General features: G+C 56.9%; 2 protein-coding genes across 3 annotated transcripts in view; both read left to right on the forward strand.

Moving 5' to 3' along the window:
- Positions 1-14,276, forward strand: part of CERS1 (ceramide synthase 1) — a 15,421-nt gene extending 1,145 nt beyond the window's left edge. The window contains exons 2-7 of the mRNA XM_014938715.1: positions 9,699-9,858; positions 10,373-10,553; positions 11,175-11,336; positions 12,204-12,351; positions 13,027-13,175; positions 13,974-14,276. Coding sequence (XP_014794201.1) covers positions 9,699-9,858; positions 10,373-10,553; positions 11,175-11,336; positions 12,204-12,351; positions 13,027-13,175; positions 13,974-14,016 — 843 coding nt within the window. The 3' untranslated portion in view covers positions 14,017-14,276. The remainder of the gene's footprint in view (positions 1-9,698; positions 9,859-10,372; positions 10,554-11,174; positions 11,337-12,203; positions 12,352-13,026; positions 13,176-13,973) is intronic.
- Positions 14,277-16,073: 1,797 nt separating this feature from the next.
- Positions 16,074-18,415, forward strand: GDF1 (growth differentiation factor 1). Of its 2 annotated transcripts, XM_014938702.1 has the most exons (3): positions 16,074-16,384; positions 17,486-17,978; positions 18,040-18,415. In XM_014938702.1, exons 1-3 carry the CDS (start codon positions 16,108-16,110, stop codon positions 18,386-18,388), a joined length of 1,119 nt encoding a protein of 372 aa, XP_014794188.1. In that variant the 5' UTR covers positions 16,074-16,107; the 3' UTR covers positions 18,389-18,415. The 2 variants fall into 2 exon arrangements, with proteins under 2 accessions (XP_014794188.1, XP_014794179.1); XM_014938693.1 differs by lacking the exon at positions 16,074-16,384 and having other exon boundaries at positions 16,613-17,978.
- The last annotated feature ends 567 nt before the right edge of the window (positions 18,416-18,982 follow it).

Consider the following 18,982-nt stretch of genomic DNA (forward strand, 5'->3'; position numbering starts at 1 on the left):
CTCTGCACCGGGAGAGCTCCCCCTCTCCCCACCCCAGCCCCACGTTCCCTTGGCTGCATCTTTGGGGGAGGTGGGTTTGGGGGTTATTTCTTGCATGGGGGAAGGAGAGGACCCCAATTCTGGGTACCATCCGTGGTTTGCATGAAAAATGTCCCCCCTCCCCGGTGCGGCGGGAGGATGGCGTGGGGAGAGCTGCTGCAGTGCTGGGGCTGACCTTCCCCGAGCCCAGGAGGGGGGGGAAAGATGCAGGGATGGCAGCATCCCAGCCCCACGGCCTCCCGGTGGGGGGGGGTTTGCTGGCCCTTGTCCCCTCCTCGGTCGTGCAGTGCTTTGGAAGGGACAGGACGAGCGGGGTGTCCCTGGGGGGGTGCGGAATGGCTCTGTTTAATTTCTGGCCGTGAAAAGCTCAAATGATGAAAGGAGACCTCCCCCTTCTTCCTGATGGCTCGGTCCCAGCTGAGCCGATTTCTTCCACGCTGCTTTCCTAGAGAGGTGCTGTGTGTGCTTCGCTCTGCAGTGACCCTGGTCCTGATAGCTCTTAGAAAGGCAGAAGCCCTGGAGATGCCTTATTTTGGGTCTCAGGGAGGCAAGAGATGGCCCTTTTCTTACCCACCCTGGTCCTGGTAGCACTTAGAAAGGCAGAAGCCCTGGAGATGCCGTATTTTGGGTCTCGGGGAGGCAAGAGACGGCCCTTTTCTCACCCACCCTGGCCCTGGTAGCACTTAGAAAGGCAGAAGCCCTGGAGATGCCTTATTTTGGGTCTTGGGGAGGCAAGAGATGGCCCTTTTCTCACCCACCCGTGAGCGTGGTGGCACGAGGCCTTGAGCAGCCGCGAGAGCACGTGTGGTTCTTTGCAGCTACAGGGGACAGGCCTTGTTCCCTGGGTGAGCTGCTTCCTTCAGAGGCTGCTTGGCAGATTAAAGACAGCTACTTTGCATCCCGTAATTAGGCTGGCGGGACCTGCTGGCCTCTCTCTGCTGCTGAGCCTGCCCTTAAAGTGGCTCTTCCTTTTGCTGTTCAGAGCTGGCTCTGCTCATCCGGCAGCGCGAGGTGGATCCTGACCCTGTGCAAGGTGCCAAGTCTGAGTCCTCTGGAGTCGTCTGAAGCAGCTAAAGTGGAATGGGGGCAAGGGGATACCATCTGGAGCACTGGGACCAGTTCTGGGCTCCCCAGTTCCAGAAGGACAGGGAACTGCTGGAGAGGGGACAGCAAATGGCTACGAGGATGATGAGGGGCCTGGAGCATCTCTCTGCTGAGGGACTTGGGGCTTTTTAGTCTGGAGAAGAGAAGGCTGAGGGGGATCTGATCAACACCTATAAATCCTTCAAGGGTGGGTGTCAGGAGGATGGGGCCAGTCTCTTTTCAGTGGTGCCCAGGGACAGGACAAGAGGAAACAGGCACAAACTTGAACATAAGAAGTTCCACCTCAACATGAGGAGGAACTTCTTCACTGTGAGGGTGGCAGAGCCCTGGCAGAGGCTGCCCAGGGAGGTGGTGGGGTCTCCTTCTCTGGAGACATTCAAACCCCACCTGGACACGTTCCTGTGGGACCTGCTCTGGGTGGACCTGCTCTGGCAGGGGGTTGGAGAAGATGATCTCCAGAGGTCCCTTCCAACCCCATGTGATTCTGTGAGTCTGTGAACGTGCTGGATTTTCATGGAGGACCAAATTCCTTCTCGGTACCTGCATCCCTGTCAGCCCGTGGCCACTGATGGGCAGCACACAGCACCTGGGAACACCAGGACTGGGTTTAACGAGGTTGGAGGTGACCCTAGGTCTGTCGTAACAAATTGAAGGTCATTCCCTTTGTGCTCCGGTTCCTCCTTGCGTGAGGCTCACCTTCACAGAGCCAGTGGTGATGGGAGCATGAAGGAAAAAAAAAAAAAGCTGGTGGTGCTGTGGAGTCTGCTGGGTGCCCTGGGGAGGATGCTCAGCAGCTTGTGCGAGCGCCGAGGCTTCGTTCCCTCCCAGAAATGGGTCACGCTTGTAATCGCAGAAGAGCGAGGGGGGTTGATGGGAGCTGGTTCCTGTGGCTACATCTGCATGTCTTATGGTGATGGGATGCTGAGTGAAACTGTGAGCGCATCAGTTTTCTCCCTGCAGATGGGTGGAAGGGCAGCAGTAGGCAGAGACAGCTCTCTCTCTAGTTATATTTTGAAAGGATCTGGTGCTTTTCTCTATTTTGCCACGGGGAAAAGCCGGAGGTTGTCGCTTTCCTCCAAAACCTCTGGTGGTATTTGAGAAATCAGTTGGTATCGCGTGGCCTCTGCACGGGCAGAGGTGGAGTTGGGGTCATTTGGGATTAAAGTCAGTGAGAAGAGACCTCCTGTTTAACCCTGGGAGGAAACTTCTCCTGCGCTCAGCCCTTTGCTTCCCAGTGCAGGCTCAAAGAGCATCCTTCCTCATTTTCAGCCTCCTCGTGTTCCCCTCAAGAACTGAAACACTCAGGGTTATAAAAACGAATCCACTCGGTGTCCGGAGGACGCTACCTTCCTGCCTGTTGGTTATAAATAATAAATCTTGCTGCCTGGATTGTGATTCTCTGCGTCTGAAGAGGAAGTGACTCTCACCACAAGGCCCTTGAAGCTTGGAGCGTAAAGTGCACCTTACGTAGCCCCGGCCGTGATGGCTCCTGCGAGAGAAGCGAGGGTTGAAGCCACGTGGCTCTTCCTGTGCTCTCTGCGTGGCCCCACTTTTATCAGCAGGATCGTGAGAACAGGAGGGAGGCTGCTCGCTCTCTGTGGGACCACAGCAGCCTCATCCCACAGCGTCTTTGTCGCAAAGGGTGTCTCTGTTGGGGTTGGAGCCGCGGTAACGGTTGCGTTACCGGGTTTGTTTAAGGTTTGAAAGTGCTGCCTTTCACCTGTTCCAACGGCCGGGTCGGTGCCTGGGCATTAGCCGTGGTTTTCTCATTGTCCTTAGAGCAAAGATTGGTTTTGGCCCGTTGCCTTTTCTTCACAGCATCCTCACTGGGTGCAAATACGGAAAGGAGTTGTTTGGCTGGTAAAGATCCCAGTGAACTGAGCAAATATGGGTTGTCAGGTGGGGAAGGACCCCAAGGGTTATCAGCCATTGGAATGGGCTGCCCAGGGAGGTGGTTGAGGCACCATCCCTGGAGGTGTTCAAAAGACAGGTTGATGTAGTGCTGGGAGGTCTGGTTTAGTGATGATGCTCCTTGTTTGTTGTGTGGGTGTCTATTTTTGTCAGTTAGGTTGATGGTTGGACAAGATGATCTTTAAGGTCCCTTCCAACCTAGAAGATTCTGTGATAATGGGGGCAGAGGGGGACCTGAGGGATGTATCTGTGTGGATCTGACTTGAGGGTCTCTGCTCTTGGTCCCCTTGGCTTGGGCGTGCACAAACTCGAATGATACTCAGGGTCCATCTGATTGTACGAGCTCACTGGAGCTGCAGCCCACCTCCAGAAACGAAGACCAAGCTGGCTCTAGGCAAGTGTTCCCATCCCTCAAACCCTCCTGGGCAGGGTTTGTGTGCCCTGTCCTCCTGCTGCGGTTGGTGTCTGAGCTCCATCAGTCTCTGAAAACCACCGTCCTTGGTGTGTCCCCTGCACGGAGAGTGGCTGCAGCCCAGGCTTTGAGGAGCTTGATTAAAAAGCAGCAACCTGAGCATCTCCACATTAGTTAAAGCTCCTGGCAGGGAGCTGAGCCCAGCGGTGCTGAGGCCAAGTGCTGTTGGAATAGGACCAGGCAACTCTGCTTGGGAAAGGCTTGGTGAAGCTCAGGGAGCCCGTGCTGGCTGTCTCCTTCCTCGAGCAGGTCTTGAGAGATGCGGTGAAGTTTAGCTTGAATAGATAAAAGCTAAATTCTCACCCAGATTCACACACAAAGCTGACCCGGAGTAGCTGTGGCAGACACCTACAGCCCTAAACTACCCTGAGCCATCTTTGCAGCTGCGAGTTAAAGTCCCCAGAGTCAGCAAGTGAGCAAAAATCTTCTTTGGAGATTTTCAAGACCCACCTGGATGCAGTCCTGAGTAACATTGCTCTAGGCAATCCTGCTTTAGCAGGGGAGTTGGACTAGATGATCTCTATGGTCCCTTCCAACTCTAAAAAAAAGTTCAGTAAAATTCAATTCAGTGAAAGTCCATTCTGTGTAAAAGCTGCCTCTGAACCTGGTGGTGTCGGTCAGGTGTCACCTCCATCCTTAGCAGGTCTCTGCCTTTGCTCTGCAGTGGGTAAAGGGTTCCCATTTTTGGCCCAGCTCACTGTCCTGGTGCTGTCGGAGTCGGCAAGGCGTTGTGTCCTCTGCGAGGAAAAGTGTTGTGTCAGTTGAAAAATGTGCTCTGGAAAGCAGAGTTTTTAGGTGGGTGACACATTATTGCCCCAGGAAGGACATGGGAGCTGGAAAGTGAGGGTCCCTGTTATCCCTTTCGGTGATTTATGTAGCTTTCCCCCACCCTATAGTATTATCAAAACTTGGTTTTCCAAGCCCTGGCACGGAGGGGAATTATCACCATCCCAAAAACCAGCCACACGACACAATCTCTGCTGAGGGCAGAGGAGACCGACCGAGCCCGGGGGTGGGAGAAGGCTCTGCTGTCTCCCCAGCTCATCTTGCTGCTCGAAGCACAAACCCTGGAAGCTGGAGGGGAGAAAACCACAACAATGGGCCTTTTCTTCCCCCCCAGGAACGGAGCTGCGTCCCGTCCCGGCGCGGGGGCTGCTCTCCCGGTGCCGCTGTGTCAGCAGTCAGGCATGAGGAGGTTATTCAGCCCCCGCCGCACCCCGTGGGCAGCTGTGTCTTCTCTTCACAGAGTGTCTTCTCTTTCTTTTCTCTCTTAGGGGTGAGCTTTACCACTTACCGAGGAAGAAATAGCGTCTGTTGGTTCGTTGCTATTGTCACAGTGGGTTTTTCTCCACATGTTTATCCAGAGTCCAGAGCCTAACGCAGCTTCCCAGTGTCTCATCCACTGAGGGCAGGGAAACTGAGGCACTGAGAGCTCTCTGCCTGGTGTGGGGATGGAGCAAGGAGAGCTGGAGCTCTTCACGCTGGGCTCAGTTCGTTCCCCTTTCCTGGTGGGGTGACAACCACTGCCCTCGGGTCCACAGGCTCCAGGAGACCCATTTCTTTGTGCTTGGAGAACAGTGACATTTTACTGGCTCTTTCCTTCTGCAGGCTCTGTGCCCCATCCCTGGTGTGGCAGGGGGTGGCAGCCCATCCAGGAGCAATGTCCAGGCTGGGTATGAAGGGGACATTTTCCCTTGTGGTGGAAAAGCACCGTGGAAGCCCTGAGCACACCGGGCTGTGGGGAGCGGTGCCACCGCCACGGAAGGGGCAGTAGCTGTTGGTTGTGGCCAGGTTTGGACTCGGAGCTCTGCTTGCTCATCATTATTGCCTGCATTGAGTAAAAACTGATGTAAAGCTGCCAGTTCCCTGGGCCGAGGGTGCTCCGTGCCAGCCGTCCCTTTGTGTTCCTCTGGGGAACTCGTCGTGCCCAGAAGCCAGGCTGGGATTTGGCCGGGCTCTCGGTCCCTGGGCTGGGGAGGTGGCAGAGGCGATGGGGGTGGCCGGGGGGGGGTACAATTCCTCTGTAACAAGCCTCAATTCATACCCCATCACCGCAAAGCCCTGCCAGCTTGCTGGAAGGACTCGTGTCCTGCTGCTTCAGCTGGTTGTAGATTTAAGGGGACTGGCTGCTTCCCTCCAGCGCCGGAGGCTGCAAAAAGGAAGAGAGCGTGTGTTTGCTTTGTGCTACCAGTATTTTTTTTTTATTTTTTTTTGGTGACACTTCAGCAGAGCTGTGGGCAAGTGACAGTTTCCATTCGGTTTCTCTTTCCAGCTCCAAACCACTCTCTGCTCACAGCCTGCTCACAGCCTGCTTGCACCCACTGCTCCCCTCCCTGTGTCCCCCTCCCCGCGGGCTGCAATGCTGCGGGGGAGCAGTCACCTCCCTCAGACCCAGTAATTTCACAAGTGAATCAGAAGATGCCTGCAAAGGTTTGCGTGGGGGGTAACGAGGAGGAGGAGGGAGGAAGAGCCGGTCCCCCCTCCCCGCAGGCTGCAATGCTGCGGGGGAGCAGTCACCTCCCTCAGACCCAGTAATTTCACAAGTGAATCAGAAGATGCCTGCAAAGGTTTGCGTGGGGGGTAACGAGGAGGAGGAGGGAGGAAGAGCCGGTCGCCCTTTAAGCGCAGCCCCATTACATCACTTGCCAAGAGCCTTGGGCTCTTTCAGCCAGAGCCAGATCCGCTGTTCCCACCGCAGCACCCGTCACCCTTAGCAACAGGCATCTCTGCACCGTTGCCGTGGGAACAGCAGGCGGGTAATGGCAGGGCAGCCCCCACCTTGTGCATCCCCCACCCCCGGGGGAGAGGGCAGATGCATCTCCTGCCTGGCGTGGGATGCTCTCTGCATCTCCTTGGCTTGCTCTTCCCCACCTCAGTGATCCAGGTTGTGGTGGGGCCTCTCCCCAAGGGATGTTCATTTGTGTCCCCCCCTCAGCTCCCTGTGTGGTGCTGGTTCTCTCCCGACCTGGGGTTTCTAATTGACAAGTGGCTGAATATGAGCCAGCAGTGTGCCCAGGGTCAGCTCCCTGTGTGGTGCTGGTTCTCTCCCGACCTGGGGTTTCTAATTGACAAGTGGCTGAATATGAGCCAGCAGTGTGCCCAGGTGGCCAAGAAAGCCAACGGGATCCTGGCCTGTACTAGAAATACCGTGACCAGCAGAAGTAGGGAGGGGGTTGTCCCCCTGTACTCAGCACTGGTGAGGCCACCCCTCGAGTATTGTGTCCAGTTTTGGGCACCTCAATACAAGAGAGATCTCGAGGTGCTGGAGCGAGTGCAGAGGAGGGCAATGAAGCTGGTGAGGGGGCTGGAAAACAAATCATATGAAGAGCGGCTGAAGGAGTTGGGACTGTTTAGTTTGAGGAAGAGGAGGCTGAGGGGAGACCTCATCACTCTATAACTACGAGAAAGGACACTGTAGAGAGGTTGGGGCTGGTCTCTTCTCACAGGTAATTAACGACAGAACAAGAGGGAACAGCTTCAAGCTCCAACAGGGGAGGTTTAGACAGAACATTAGGAAGAAATTCTTCACAGAGTGGTCGGGCATTGGAACAGGCTGCCCAGGGAGGTGGTTGAGTCAGGGACGTGTTTAGATGGGGTACCAAGGGATATGGTGTAGGGGAGGACTTTGTAGAGTAGGGGAGATGGTTGGACTTGATGATCCCAAGGGTCTCTTCCAACCTGAATGATCTATGATCCATCCCTGTGTCTGCTCCAGAGCCAACTCCCGTTTCTGTAGGGCTCAGGGTACCCCATGGCTATTGAAGGGAGGAGAGTGACTCTCTCCAGGATTTGTCATTAACTAACGAGGGCTAAAACCTCTCCAAACAGTGGCCACCACAAGCTGGGGTGGGGTAGCCCTTCCCTGGGTCCTGCTATTGCTCCAGGCTGGGAGCTGCTGCCGTGCCTGCAGTGGTTTGTTCATCGAGCTGTGACTGCAGGCTCACGGTGGCAATTTTCTGCCCTGCTGCCATCTCTGCCGGGGCTCCCCGTGTCCCTAAAACACAGCTCATCTCAGTAGTGTGTGCCTACCCCAAGGGTGATGGTCCTTGTCATCAGCTCTGCCTTCCTGGGGTAAAAATGTGGTGTCCTTCCCACTTTGCAGGCAGGGAACTGCCTTGGCTGGTGATGGGCAGCCGGGCTGCGACAGGGATTTGGGGCTGAGCTCAGCATCCTGAATTCAGCCCGGGTTGAGGAGGGCAGGAGTGGTGTGGCAGCTCTCTGTGCTGGTGCCATGGCAAGCTGTCCCCATATCCCAGCTCCTTCTACGCTCCACTGTATGGAGACACTAATAATTCATGCTTTCTGGGCTCGGGACTTTCTGTCTCTGCATTATTAATTCACCCTTCAAGCTTCCTCCTCTTTTTTTTATTTCTCCTGCCGTGGCTCCTGTTGGAAGGAGACTTGGCAGCGGCGTGTTCCCGGTCTCAATGGGGACAGCCATGCTCTGCATACGAGATGCACAGGGGAGGCCAGAGCTCGACCTCTCCAGCTGGGGAGGGGGGGGGATATGGACAACTTGGCAGAGCTTTCCGGGGCCGGTGCTTCCAGCTCTGACCAGTCCTGGGAAATTCAGCACCTTAAAACAAAACGCTTTAAGGCTGGGACAATGCTTGGAGTGGAATCCTGTGAAAAATCTGCTGCAGAGAGGGGCTAAAAGCCAGCCCCGGCGCTGCCTGGGGACAGCTGGGGCCTTAATATAGCCCTTGAGCATTGGGGAGCCGAGCGCGGCTGCAGAAAGTGCTGACCTGGGGCAGGGTATGGTTACTTTGCAGGCATTTTGTTTTCATCTCCAGCTTATCTGGTCTCTCCCCCTGCCCCCCCCGGGGGGGCCTTTGGGTGTTATCTGTGTTTTTCGGGCAGCTCTGGTTCCCTCTGGACCTTGAGCAACGCTTCCCCCGCGCCGACTGCTCCCCTGCAGCCCTTGGCCGGGGCTGTCGGGGGCTCTGTCAGGCTCGTGATGAGAAGCAGAAGCGGTGCCTGGCATTGCTCAGCTGCCACCAAGGGGAAAACATCCAGACCCAGAGCCCCAGCTGAGCTGGGGGCAGGCTGGGTGTGCGGCATCGCTCCCCAGCACACGGGGCTTGCAGCATCCAGGTGAAGGATGACCTCAACCACCCCCTTTTACTGCTGAACTCTGGGGTTAAGCAGTAAAAGGGGGTGGTTGAGGTCATCCCCAGCCTCGGTGGCCCAGCTCTTGCTGCTACTGGGGCGTCGGGAGGTGCTCATTGTCCTCGGGAGCCAGGGGAACTCGGGGTGAGGAGGTTTCGTTCTGATTTAGCACAAGCCATCCGCGGAACTGCGCGTCCTCCCTTCCCTCGGTTTGGCCATATTTGGGGAGGCTTTGCCTCCTCTTTCTGCCCCCAGAGCGGTGGGAGGGGTGCCACAAACCACAGCGGGGGGGGAAACAGCAGCTGGTTGGCTGTTTTGGCGCTGGTCAGCTAGAAAAGCTGCTGGGAACGTGAGTGAGCACGGGTCGGTGCAAGAGGACCTGGTACCTCAGCCTTTAATGACTCATTATGTGGAAATCTGGCCCCCTCCAGCACTGGTCACACACACTGGGGGGGTCTCCTGTTGTGCTGGTTGGGGGGCAGCAGCAGCCACGTGTTTGGGACTCCGCAAAGCCTTCACTTCCTCAGTTGAAAGGCTCTTTCCCGGGAGCTGGCAGCACCACAAAGCCCGTGTGCTCAGGGCAGTAGCGGTACAGCTTCCTCCTCTGGGCTTCCCTGTGCAGATAAGGACTTGATTTTTATTTTATTAGTTATTATCGACTCCGTTCTGCAAAAGCCAGCTGTGGTCAGCACAGCTCCTGGAGCGAGGAGGATGGAGCGGTGCCCAGACTGTAGGACTCATCCCTTTGGCTTCCCCTCCCCTTCTTCATCCTTCTCCCCTCTCCACCAGGCTCTGCTTTCGCAGGTCTCCACCCTGGCCTGAGCAGAAGGGTCTCTACCTTCGTGTTTTTCCCCACTTCAGGTTCCCTCTGGAGCCTCTTTGACCTATTTGTGCTGTAAAGAAAGTGGGAAAAATGGGATTTGTGGCCCTGGTTTTGCCCTGTCTGGTGACACACACAGCATTCAGAGCTCGAGTCTCTGGGAGATCGGGTGCTCTCTGCCCTGAGCTCCCCAGGACCCATCTTTTTGCCCCGTGTGACGATACCCTTCCCTTCTCCTTGCAGCCCTTCGGGGAGTGGTGCAACCTGCAGCCCAAAGATGCTGCCAAGATGCCTGAGAGTGCCTGGAAGCTGCTTTTCTACACGTTCTCCTGGTCGTATGGCATCTACCTGCTCTTCTTCACCGACTACCCTTTCTTCTACGACCCACCCTCTGTCTTCTATGGTACAGTAAGAGCCAGGGAGGAATGGGTATGGGTTTGGATGTCCAGGTTGATAGGACGCCTGGGTTGAATGAGGGATGGGGAGTTGGGGTGAGGAAGGGAGAAAGCTGAAGCCCTAAATTGCTTCTTCTGTGATGCTGTGGGTGCAGAAAGGGCTCAACAGGCTGTCCCTGATTATTTGGTTACAGAGAGTCACCTAGTGGCTACTGCAGACAGCTGGGGTGTGCCAGCGACGGAGGGGAAGGGGATTGGGGAGTTAAAGCAGGAGAGAAGTAAATCGAGGTTTCTCCTTTAGATGTGGGAGAGGGAGCAGGTCTAATGCCAAAGGCAGAGTTTGGGAGCCAGGACACCTGGGTTCTCTTCCATCTTTTGCCTCTGTGAGGTCCTGGGTGGGGGCACAGCGGGGTGCTGGGGCTGCTCTGGTGCTCCCCGGTGCTTGCACTCCCATCTCTGCTGCTGATGGAGGGTCCATTCTCATGGCTTTGGGCTCACCTGGGTGTCTTTGTCCCACCCCAGACTGGAAGAAGGGCATGGACGTGCCCACGGACATCGCCATCGCCTACCTGTTGCAGTGCAGCTTCTACGGGCACTCCATCTATGCCACCGCCTACATGGACACGTGGCGCAAGGACTCTGTGGTCATGCTCCTCCACCACGTGGTCACACTGACCCTCATAGCCTTCTCCTACGCTTTCAGGTGAGGCCCCTGGTTGTGACACTGCTGTCCCGGGCCAGCCACATGGCAAAAGCCACTGCCTTTCTGTGCTCACCTCCTGGGCATCTAGCAGGAGGACTGATCTCATCAATGCTTATCAACTCTAAAGGGTGGGTGGCAAGAGGATGGGGCCAGACTCTTTTCAGTGATGCCCAGTGACAGGACAAGGGGCAAGGGGCACAAGTGGGGACACAGGAAATTCCATCTCAACATGAGGAGGAACTTCTTTCCTTTGAGGGTGGCAGAGCCCTGGAAGAGGCTACCCAGAAAGGGTGTGGAGTCTCCTTCCCTGGAGATACTCAAAACCTGCCTGGATGTGTGACCAACCTGCTCTGGGTGACCCTGCTCTGGCAGGGGGTTGGAGGAGATAATCTCTGAAGGTCCTTTCCAAGCCCCACCATTCTGCAATTCTCTTGCTGGGTTGGGGTGGATTCTCCTCTGCCCCCATGCTTCCACAGCAATCTCATTGCGTGGTGCCAACCCGGCTCATTGGGATTATTCAGGGAGTCTGTCTGCTCTTGGCGTGATGGTCCATGGGTGCTGGGTGTTACTATGGACCCGCCACCCCACACACCTCCCTCCCTGCTCCCTTCTTTCCTACAGGTACCACAACGTGGGCATCCTGGTGCTCTTCCTGCACGACGTCAATGACGTGCAGCTGGAATTCACCAAGCTCAACGTCTACTTCAAGCACCGGGGGGGTGTCTATCATCGCCTCAACGACATCATCTCCAACATCGGCTGCCTCACCTTCAGCATCAGCTGGTGAGTTTCTCCTCCCTCCTCCCCAGCCCCCCCATCCCGCTTCCAGCTCTTCTCACCAGCTTTTGTGGTCCTCCCGGTGCCCCAGGGTAGAGCCAGCTGGGTCTGTGTGCATGGGAACAAGCCTTTTCCAAAAAAAAAAAATAATGGTTTGGGAAGAGGTTCCCGGCAGAGCCTGACCCCATGCTGGGCTTGGAATCCTTCTGTAGTCACTTTGCCGTCTGTCACCACAGAAGTGCCTGTGAAATCTCGCTCGCAGCACGACAAATGACCCCGGGGGAGGAGGAGCTGTTTCCATTTTCCCACTCTTGCTTGGGTTTTAGCAGCAAGAAGGGCTTTTGTAAGAAGCAAACGGGACGTTGGGCTGTCCCAGATTCCAGCCTTGCTGTTCCTCTTGGGGCGAGGCAGGAGGGAAAAAAGAAAAAGACTAGAGATGGGTAACTTGCAGGTTGTCACTCCTCGTTTGTCACTTTGTCTCCTTCCTCCCTCTCTGGGGGCTGCTCAGCAGTGAGGGTTTAGTGATGAAGCAGGGATGCAGAGGATGAAGAAAACCTTCCAGCCATGTTCCCCTCCACCCAGTTGAGAGAATTTTCATTGTAGACTTTCCCCTCCACCCTGAGACAGCCCTTTCTCTGCCTCTGCTGCTGAACCCTCTCTGCCCACAGGAATTGTCCTCTCCCCTCAGTCGTGCCCCTTTCACTGTGTGGCATCCCATCCAGAGCCAGCCTACAAACCCAAGCCAGATGCCCAGAGCAGGGACTTCAAGGGACGCTGGCGAGGACCACCCAGGGACAGGGGGTTGTGCTGGGGGGGTCTCACACCTCCCCCGGGGTCCCCATTAAACCCACCCTACTCCCTCTGCCCTGGCAGGTTCTGGTTCCGTCTCTACTGGTTCCCCCTCAAGGTGCTCTACGCCACTTGCTACTCCAGCCTCCAGTCGGTCCCCAACATCCCCTTCTACTTCTTCTTCAATGCTCTGCTCCTCATCCTCACTCTGATGAACATCTACTGGTTCCTGGTGAGTAGGGGGAGCTCAGCAACGCCCGTGCTACCTTCTCCCTCCGGCACGGTCCCTGCTGCCTGCCTTTGGGGGCATCTGGGGGGCCACAGGGATGGAGGAGGTGTTGGAGGACCAAGGGATGGCTGGGAGGGGAGGAGGGAAACCTGTGTCAGTGCCTGGGGGGGCTCCTCTGCGCTGGAATTCAGATTGTCTCTCACCCCAGGGATCCAGCAGTTGGGGCAGTTTGGACCTTGATAGGGGTGTAAATGCTCTGACATCTCCTGAAGCTTTGGGGAGGGGATGAAAAGGGTGGAGGGCTCACAGCAGGCTCAACCCTGGGAGGAGCTGGGCACCTTTCCTGTGGGGATGAAATAGTTTAAGGGTAGGTGCAGGAGTTCTGCCTCCTCCTGCAGGTCATCAGCCACCTCCCAGGGTCTTTGGCCACCCCAGACTCCAAGGTCATCACCCTGTGGGGATGAAATAGTTTAAGGGTAGGTACAGGAGTTCTGCCTCCTCCTGCAGGTCATCAGCCACCTCCCAGGGTCTTTGGCCACCCCAGAGGGACCTGCCCTACCCTTTTTGGGGCTGAGGATGATGGAGGAAGGTCCCAAGTAGCAAAAGGGGGTGGGTGGGTTGTGTGGAGCAGCTCTAAGCCTCAGGGTTTGTGGCTGATGACGTCTCTTCCCCCCACAGTACATCATCCTGTTCGTGGCCAAGGTGCTGATGGGGCAGATGCAAGAGGTGAACGACGTGCGTGAGTACGACGTGGAGGACAGCAAGAAAACCACAGCGGCCAAGAAGAAAGAGGCTGGACTCCAGCTGCCCAATGCTCTGAAAGAAGGGTATGTGGGCGGTGAGGGGATCACACACGTCTTTGGGCCACAGGAAGGGATGTGGGCAGACCTCCAGGGGCCTTGTCAAAGGGTTCTCCACTGGGCTGGATGGCCAAAGATCAGGGCACCTTGAGGGAGAGTTTAAAACATTGCTGCAAGTAATGGAGGGAATCAGGAAGGACTTTGTGTGTCCACACCACGTGTTGTGGTGTGTCCATCCATCTTTCTGTCCTGTGAATCCTCCCCACTATGAAGAACCGGCTCTTTGCTTGAGGCTGTTCTCTCTGAGCAGCATCTGCACTTCACGTGGTGAGCACCAAGTCTGGCAGGATGCTGGATCTCACAGAGCAGGTCTGGCTGCTGGGGACAAACTTCCACAATCCAGTCCCTAAAGAGGCTCCAGAAAAGCTGGGGAGGGACTCTTGATCAGGGAGGGGAGCCATAGGACGAGGGGGAAGGGTTCTAAACTGGAAGAGGGGAGATCTAGCTGAGATCTTGGGAAGAACTTGTTTGCTGTGAGGGTGGTGAGAGCCTGGCCCAGGTTGCCCAGAGAAGCTGTGGCTGCCCCATAACTCGAGGCGTTTAAGGGGAGGTTGGAGGGGGCTTGGAGCAGCCTGGTGTGGTGGGAGGTGTCCCTGCCCAGGGCAGGGGGTGGCACTGGGTGGTCTTTAAGGTCCCTTCCAACCCAAACCAGTCTATGATTCTGTGCCTGAGGCTGTCAGGACAGGTCTGGCCTCAGCAGTGATCGGTGAGAGTGAGGGAGGGCCGGAGGCCAAGGCTCACTGTCCCCCGTGCTCTCTTTGACAGGATGCACCTGAAGAATGGACTTGTGAAAGACAAGCGGTTGTAAGGACAGCGTGGCCGCGGTGGCCTGGGCAGCCTGGCTGGATCTGGGGACTGACCCAGGACAACGCTCAAACCCAGCACATGAAAGGCACAAGGAGAAGAACTTCATCCCCGATCCCCCTCCATCCCCTGCCCGGCGCCGGGGAAGAGATGCCACTGACAGGATCAGGCCCCTGCTGGGCTTTGCCTGTGACCAGGCTTCACCTGATGCTGGTGTGTTTTCTGTAGCCAGTCCCCGCTGGTTCAGCTGGTGGCTGGTGGCTTTGCTGGTCCAGGTAGGATTTGGAGCTGGCTTTAGGTCCCCTGGTGTTCTGTCACTCCATCCCTCGGCTGTTCTCAGTCCCTTTGAGATTTCCTCTGTCTTTATCGTTGGACCTTCCCACCGACCCTTCCTCAGCAGCCCTGAAGGGTCCCCTGACCCAGCATCAAACTGGGGAGGGGAAACCTCCTCTCGTCCCCAGGTGAGGGGAGCCCTGGAGCCAGCTCTTCTCCAGCTGCCCAGCAGGGACTGGAGGTGACACCCTGCACCTCTGAGCCTTCCTCCTCAGGAGGGGTCACTAGCACAGAGCTGCCCACGTAGACCTGGAGGCACAGCACGGGGTCTGCCTGGAAACCCCACCCTGGGGCATTATTCCAGCCTCCTGTCCTGTCAGATGAGGGCCAGGAGGTTTAATTTGCTTAAAACACCTGTTTAAGTCTTCAAGTTGCTTAAAAAGCTGGTCCCAGTCCTGCAGGGTCCCCTGCTGAGGGATCTCCAGACCCTCACCCAGTGACTCGAGTAAAGAACAAATGGTTTCTGCTCCCCGTGTTGGTTTTCCAGGCAGCACCAGTCCCGAGGCTGGGCTGGGCTGTGTCTCTACTGGGAAGCCCCGTGGGATTTGCAGCCCCTCCATCCCGTCACTCTCCTCTTGTGGGGCCACCACCCCACAGCTCCTGTGTCCTTCCTGGGGACACAGAGCTGGGGACAGCAGGCAGTGGAGGGGAGAGGATTCAGGGCATTAATTCCAGCCATCAGAACGTGGTTAATTGTTTTTTGTGGTTTTGGTTTGGTTTGTTGTTTTTGTTTTGTTTTTTTTTCACGTGTTTGGTCTGTTTTATTGATTCAACTCCAGGCTCGTGGTGTGAGCCACGGGGAAAGTTCCTGGGTGACCAGAAAGCAAAATGTGACTTGGGCTGATGGAAACTGTCCCCAGTGGTGGCAGGATCTGTCACCTTCTCGCTCCTCGTCGCCTGGTGGGGCTTTGGAGGGGTCTGTCTGGGTTCCTTGGCTTCCAAGTGGGGTTTGCAGGATGGGGAACCACTACCCCGTGCCTCTTTCTGCTGGGTCATAGTGGAGTTGGGGCAGGGACAGTACCGGGTTGGGGTCACGGCGGTACCAAGCCCATGTGGATGAACCAAATTTCATAGTGCCAGCTTGCCCAGGCTTCATCATCTAGCTGGGTAAGGGGTTGGCCACCATTGGGGGGGTGTGTGACATGGGATGTGCTGCAGCTGGTTTGCTGGGATGGCTGGAAAGGGGCTGAGGTGACGGGGCAGGGACCAGGGTGGCTTTTTGTGCTGGCCCTTGGGCAGGGGGGAGGCTGTGTGTCCTATGGACAGGGAGATGAAGCAAGAGTTTGAAGGTTTGATGTGCTGGAAGTTGATGGCCTTGAGAGAGAAGTGTTGGGTGCTGTGATTAGGGGGGAAAAAAAGCTCATTTGGGAGGAGGGAGAAAGAGGAGACCTGGATCTGGTGGGATGTCTGCAGAGGATGGGAGCAGTGCTCCACGTGCCAGCATCTTTGTGTGGGGAAGAGCAGCCTCTTCCCCGCCACCGAGGACTTTGTTGTTGGACCTGGATGGTGTGGAGATGTGGGAGAGACTGTAGGAGCTCTGGGGGGAGGAGGCAGCCGCCTCCACGCAGCCTCAAAGGGTTAACAGGTCCCAAGGAGCCTGGAGGGACCGTTCACACCCTCTGCCCAATCCTGGGAATCCCTGGGTGCTAATTGAGCACTAACCAGATGAAAGGCTCCAATCAGGCCATCGACACCCCCCTGGCCCCTGTCCTCGGGTCCCCAGCCCAGGCTGCTCTTTGTCTGTGGGAAGGAGAGCGGAGCAATGTGGCTTCTCCCCAGCTTCAGGGCCAGCCTTGCCTGGGCTCTCCTTGACCTGGTTCTGGGGAGGGAGATGAGCTTGCAGGAAAGTCTCCTCTTAAAATCCTTGGGTTTGAGCACCAAGCCCAGCCCCAAAACCCTCGTTCCGGTGCCGTCTGTGCTCTGGAGGATCTTCCAGAAGAGGAAGATGCTGCCTTCTACCAACAAAGACCTGGGGGATGCCTGTAGGGTGGAGGAATTTAATGTCCCCGGGAACATCATCCGTGTCCTCGCTGACCAAGGTACAGAAACACCGTGGTTTGGGTCCTGTCTGGTGGAAACCTCCTCTGATGTCTGGGCTGGGAGACTTTGGGGAGACAGGAAAGGAGTCCTTCCTTTCTGGTCTCTTGGCTGGGGGTGGGAGAGGTTGGGGAGGAGAGGGCAGTGCCCAGGATTGGTGTCCGGGAGAAATCCCTGCTGTGTCAGCTCTGGTCCCTCTGGGTGTTGTGGAGAATTATTTACAGTTTAGAAATGAGGCAGTAGATGTTGGGTGAGGGTGGGGGGCTGTGTAAGGCTCTGTCCTGGGGTCGCCGAATGCAGCCCAGAGGTGCTGGTTTGGCCCCAGATGCTGGTTTGACCCCAGGAGACCGGTTTGGCCCATTGGGCTTGCGGTGGCCAAGGTGACTCCTCACCTGGGCAGTGGGAACGTGGGTGTGGGTGCCACCAGCGAGACCAGCACCCAACAGGGGGTGGGATGCTCCACCATTTGGCTCTGTCCCCCACCTCCTTCCTCCTTTTCATCCTCTTGTCACCAGGTGGCATCTCTGGCTGCTTCAGCCTCTGACCTCTCTAAATCGTTCTCCGTTACTTGGGGACTGGTTGGTTGGTGTCCTCTGGGTCTGGAGCCACCAGGGAGCTCACTTCTCTTGTGATTCCAGGTTTCCAATGGAAACCTGGGGCTGGCTTCCACAGGCAGCTCACCACTTCCTAAAATTTGCTGCTACTTGCCCTCCTTTCCCCTCCGTCCCCAGACAACCAGCGCCCGTAACCCCCCGCCGTACTGGGGGGAGGTATTTACAGCTGGGGGAAAAAATAACTCACTGAGATGTTAAATAGAGGAGGTACTGGAATCACTGGAGCGTCCCGGTGCCCCAGGATGGAGCCCAGGCTGGTGTTTGTGCCTCTGCACCTTTCTGGAGGCCGTGCCATTGGGCTGATGGATCCTGCTGTGCCCTTGTCACCTCCATCCAGCCAAGGACTGCGGGGTGCTGGGCTTCCCACCTCCCTCAGCCCCATCTTCCTCTCGCCCTGCAGCCAAGAGCTTAAAAGGGAGCTCCGGGAGGCTGATCCCACTCCTGATCCGGGTCCAACCGTCGCCACCTCTGTTTCTCCTCCTTTGTCAGGCCACTTCATTCATAACGGGCAGCCCCCGAGGCTGCTGTGTCTGCAGAAGCGTCTCTACTTTAACCTCTCGGCGCTGGAGGAGGGCGAGCGCCTGACGATGGCTCAGCTGGAGATCAAATTCAGCCACAACTCCTACCACGCCTCCAGCCGGGGACAGGTTTTCGAGCTGAGGCTCTACCAAGCCCCCCAGATGTCTCTCAGAGGGATGCCCTCCCAGGGCCGTGACCCAAAGCTGCTGGTGGAGCGCTCCTTCGCCCAGCTCCGCAAGTCTCTCCTCTTCAACCTGAGTGGGGTGGCCAAGGACTGGAGAACCTACAGCAGGAATTTGGGCTTGATCCTGGAGATCTCGGTGAGCGGCGGAGAAGGTGCATCGACCCCGACCAGCCGGGGCCTGCGGAGCCTCTGCGCCAGCATCGACTCCTTCCTGGACACCTCTCTGCTGGTGGTGACCCTGAGCCAGCAGCAGTGTGAGGCTTCCAGGAGGAGGAGGAGAAGTGTTCACCACCCTCCTCTCATGCCCAGCAACCTCTGCAAGCCCCGCCAGCTTTACATCGAGAAGCCTTCACCACCCTCCTCTCATGCCCAGCAACCTCTGCAAGCCCCGCCAGCTTTACATCAGCTTCAGCGAGGTGGGTTGGGAGAACTGGATCATCGCCCCCCAGGGCTACATGGCCAACTACTGCCTGGGGGAGTGCCCTTTTCCCCTGACGGCCGAGCTCAACAGCACCAACCACGCCATCCTCCAGACCATGGTGCACTCCCTGGACCCCCAGGGGACCCCCCAGCCCTGCTGCGTCCCCGTCAGGCTCTCCCCCATCTCCATCCTCTACTACGACAACAGCGACAACGTGGTGCTGCGACACTACGAGGACATGGTGGTGGACGAGTGTGGCTGCAGATAGTTGTGGGGGGGCTCTGGGGGGTGTGGGTGGGGCTGGAGTGCTGGGCTGGGAGAGAGAAGGGTGACACCGTGCAATGGTGACTGCACGACTGCGGGTGTGTGGAAAAGGAGTGATGGATGGAATAAATCCAGGTGTGTTTAACACCCCCCCCCGCCCCCCATGTGCTGGTGTTGAGGGAGTTTGCCCTTGGTGCCTGGGAGCAGCCTTTTGGGGGGGGGGGCTGGCACCAAGAGCTCGTTAGCAGAGCGCTAATTGAGTAATAGCTGGGTGTCTGCTGCAGCCAGCAGGCTCCGATGGGATTATGATCCGAGTCTGGTGCCGGTTGACTTGTCCCTTCTCCACCATGGTGGCACCAGGCTGTGAATCCCAAACCCTCCCCCCTCCTTGCTCTGCACCCCCTGGACTTCTGCTTTTGGGCTTTTTTTAGGGGCTTAAATGCTGCAGCTTCTGTCATGTGGAGAAAAAAAAAAGACATTATTTTTGGTGAGATGGTGCTTGGTGGTTCCTCACTGCTGGGAGGAGGTGACGGGGGGGTCTCTGGTGTCACAGCTCCATGACTGAACCCCTTCCCATGGTGGCAGCGGGTCCTGGAGG

This window comes from Calidris pugnax, unplaced genomic scaffold, assembly GCF_001431845.1.
Source record: "Calidris pugnax isolate Ruff unplaced genomic scaffold, ASM143184v1 scaffold46, whole genome shotgun sequence".
NCBI lineage: Eukaryota > Metazoa > Chordata > Aves > Charadriiformes > Scolopacidae > Calidris > Calidris pugnax.

Bases quoted from the DNA above. Each gene is read 5' to 3' on its own strand.
- GDF1 (XM_014938693.1), top strand. From the start codon at position 17,188: ATGTTAAATAGAGGAGGTACTGGAATCACTGGAGCGTCCCGGTGCCCC. The intron at 17,979-18,039 runs AAGTGTTCACCA...CAGCTTTACATC, and splicing joins GCTTCCAGGAGGAGGAGGAG to GAGAAGCCTTCACCACCCTC.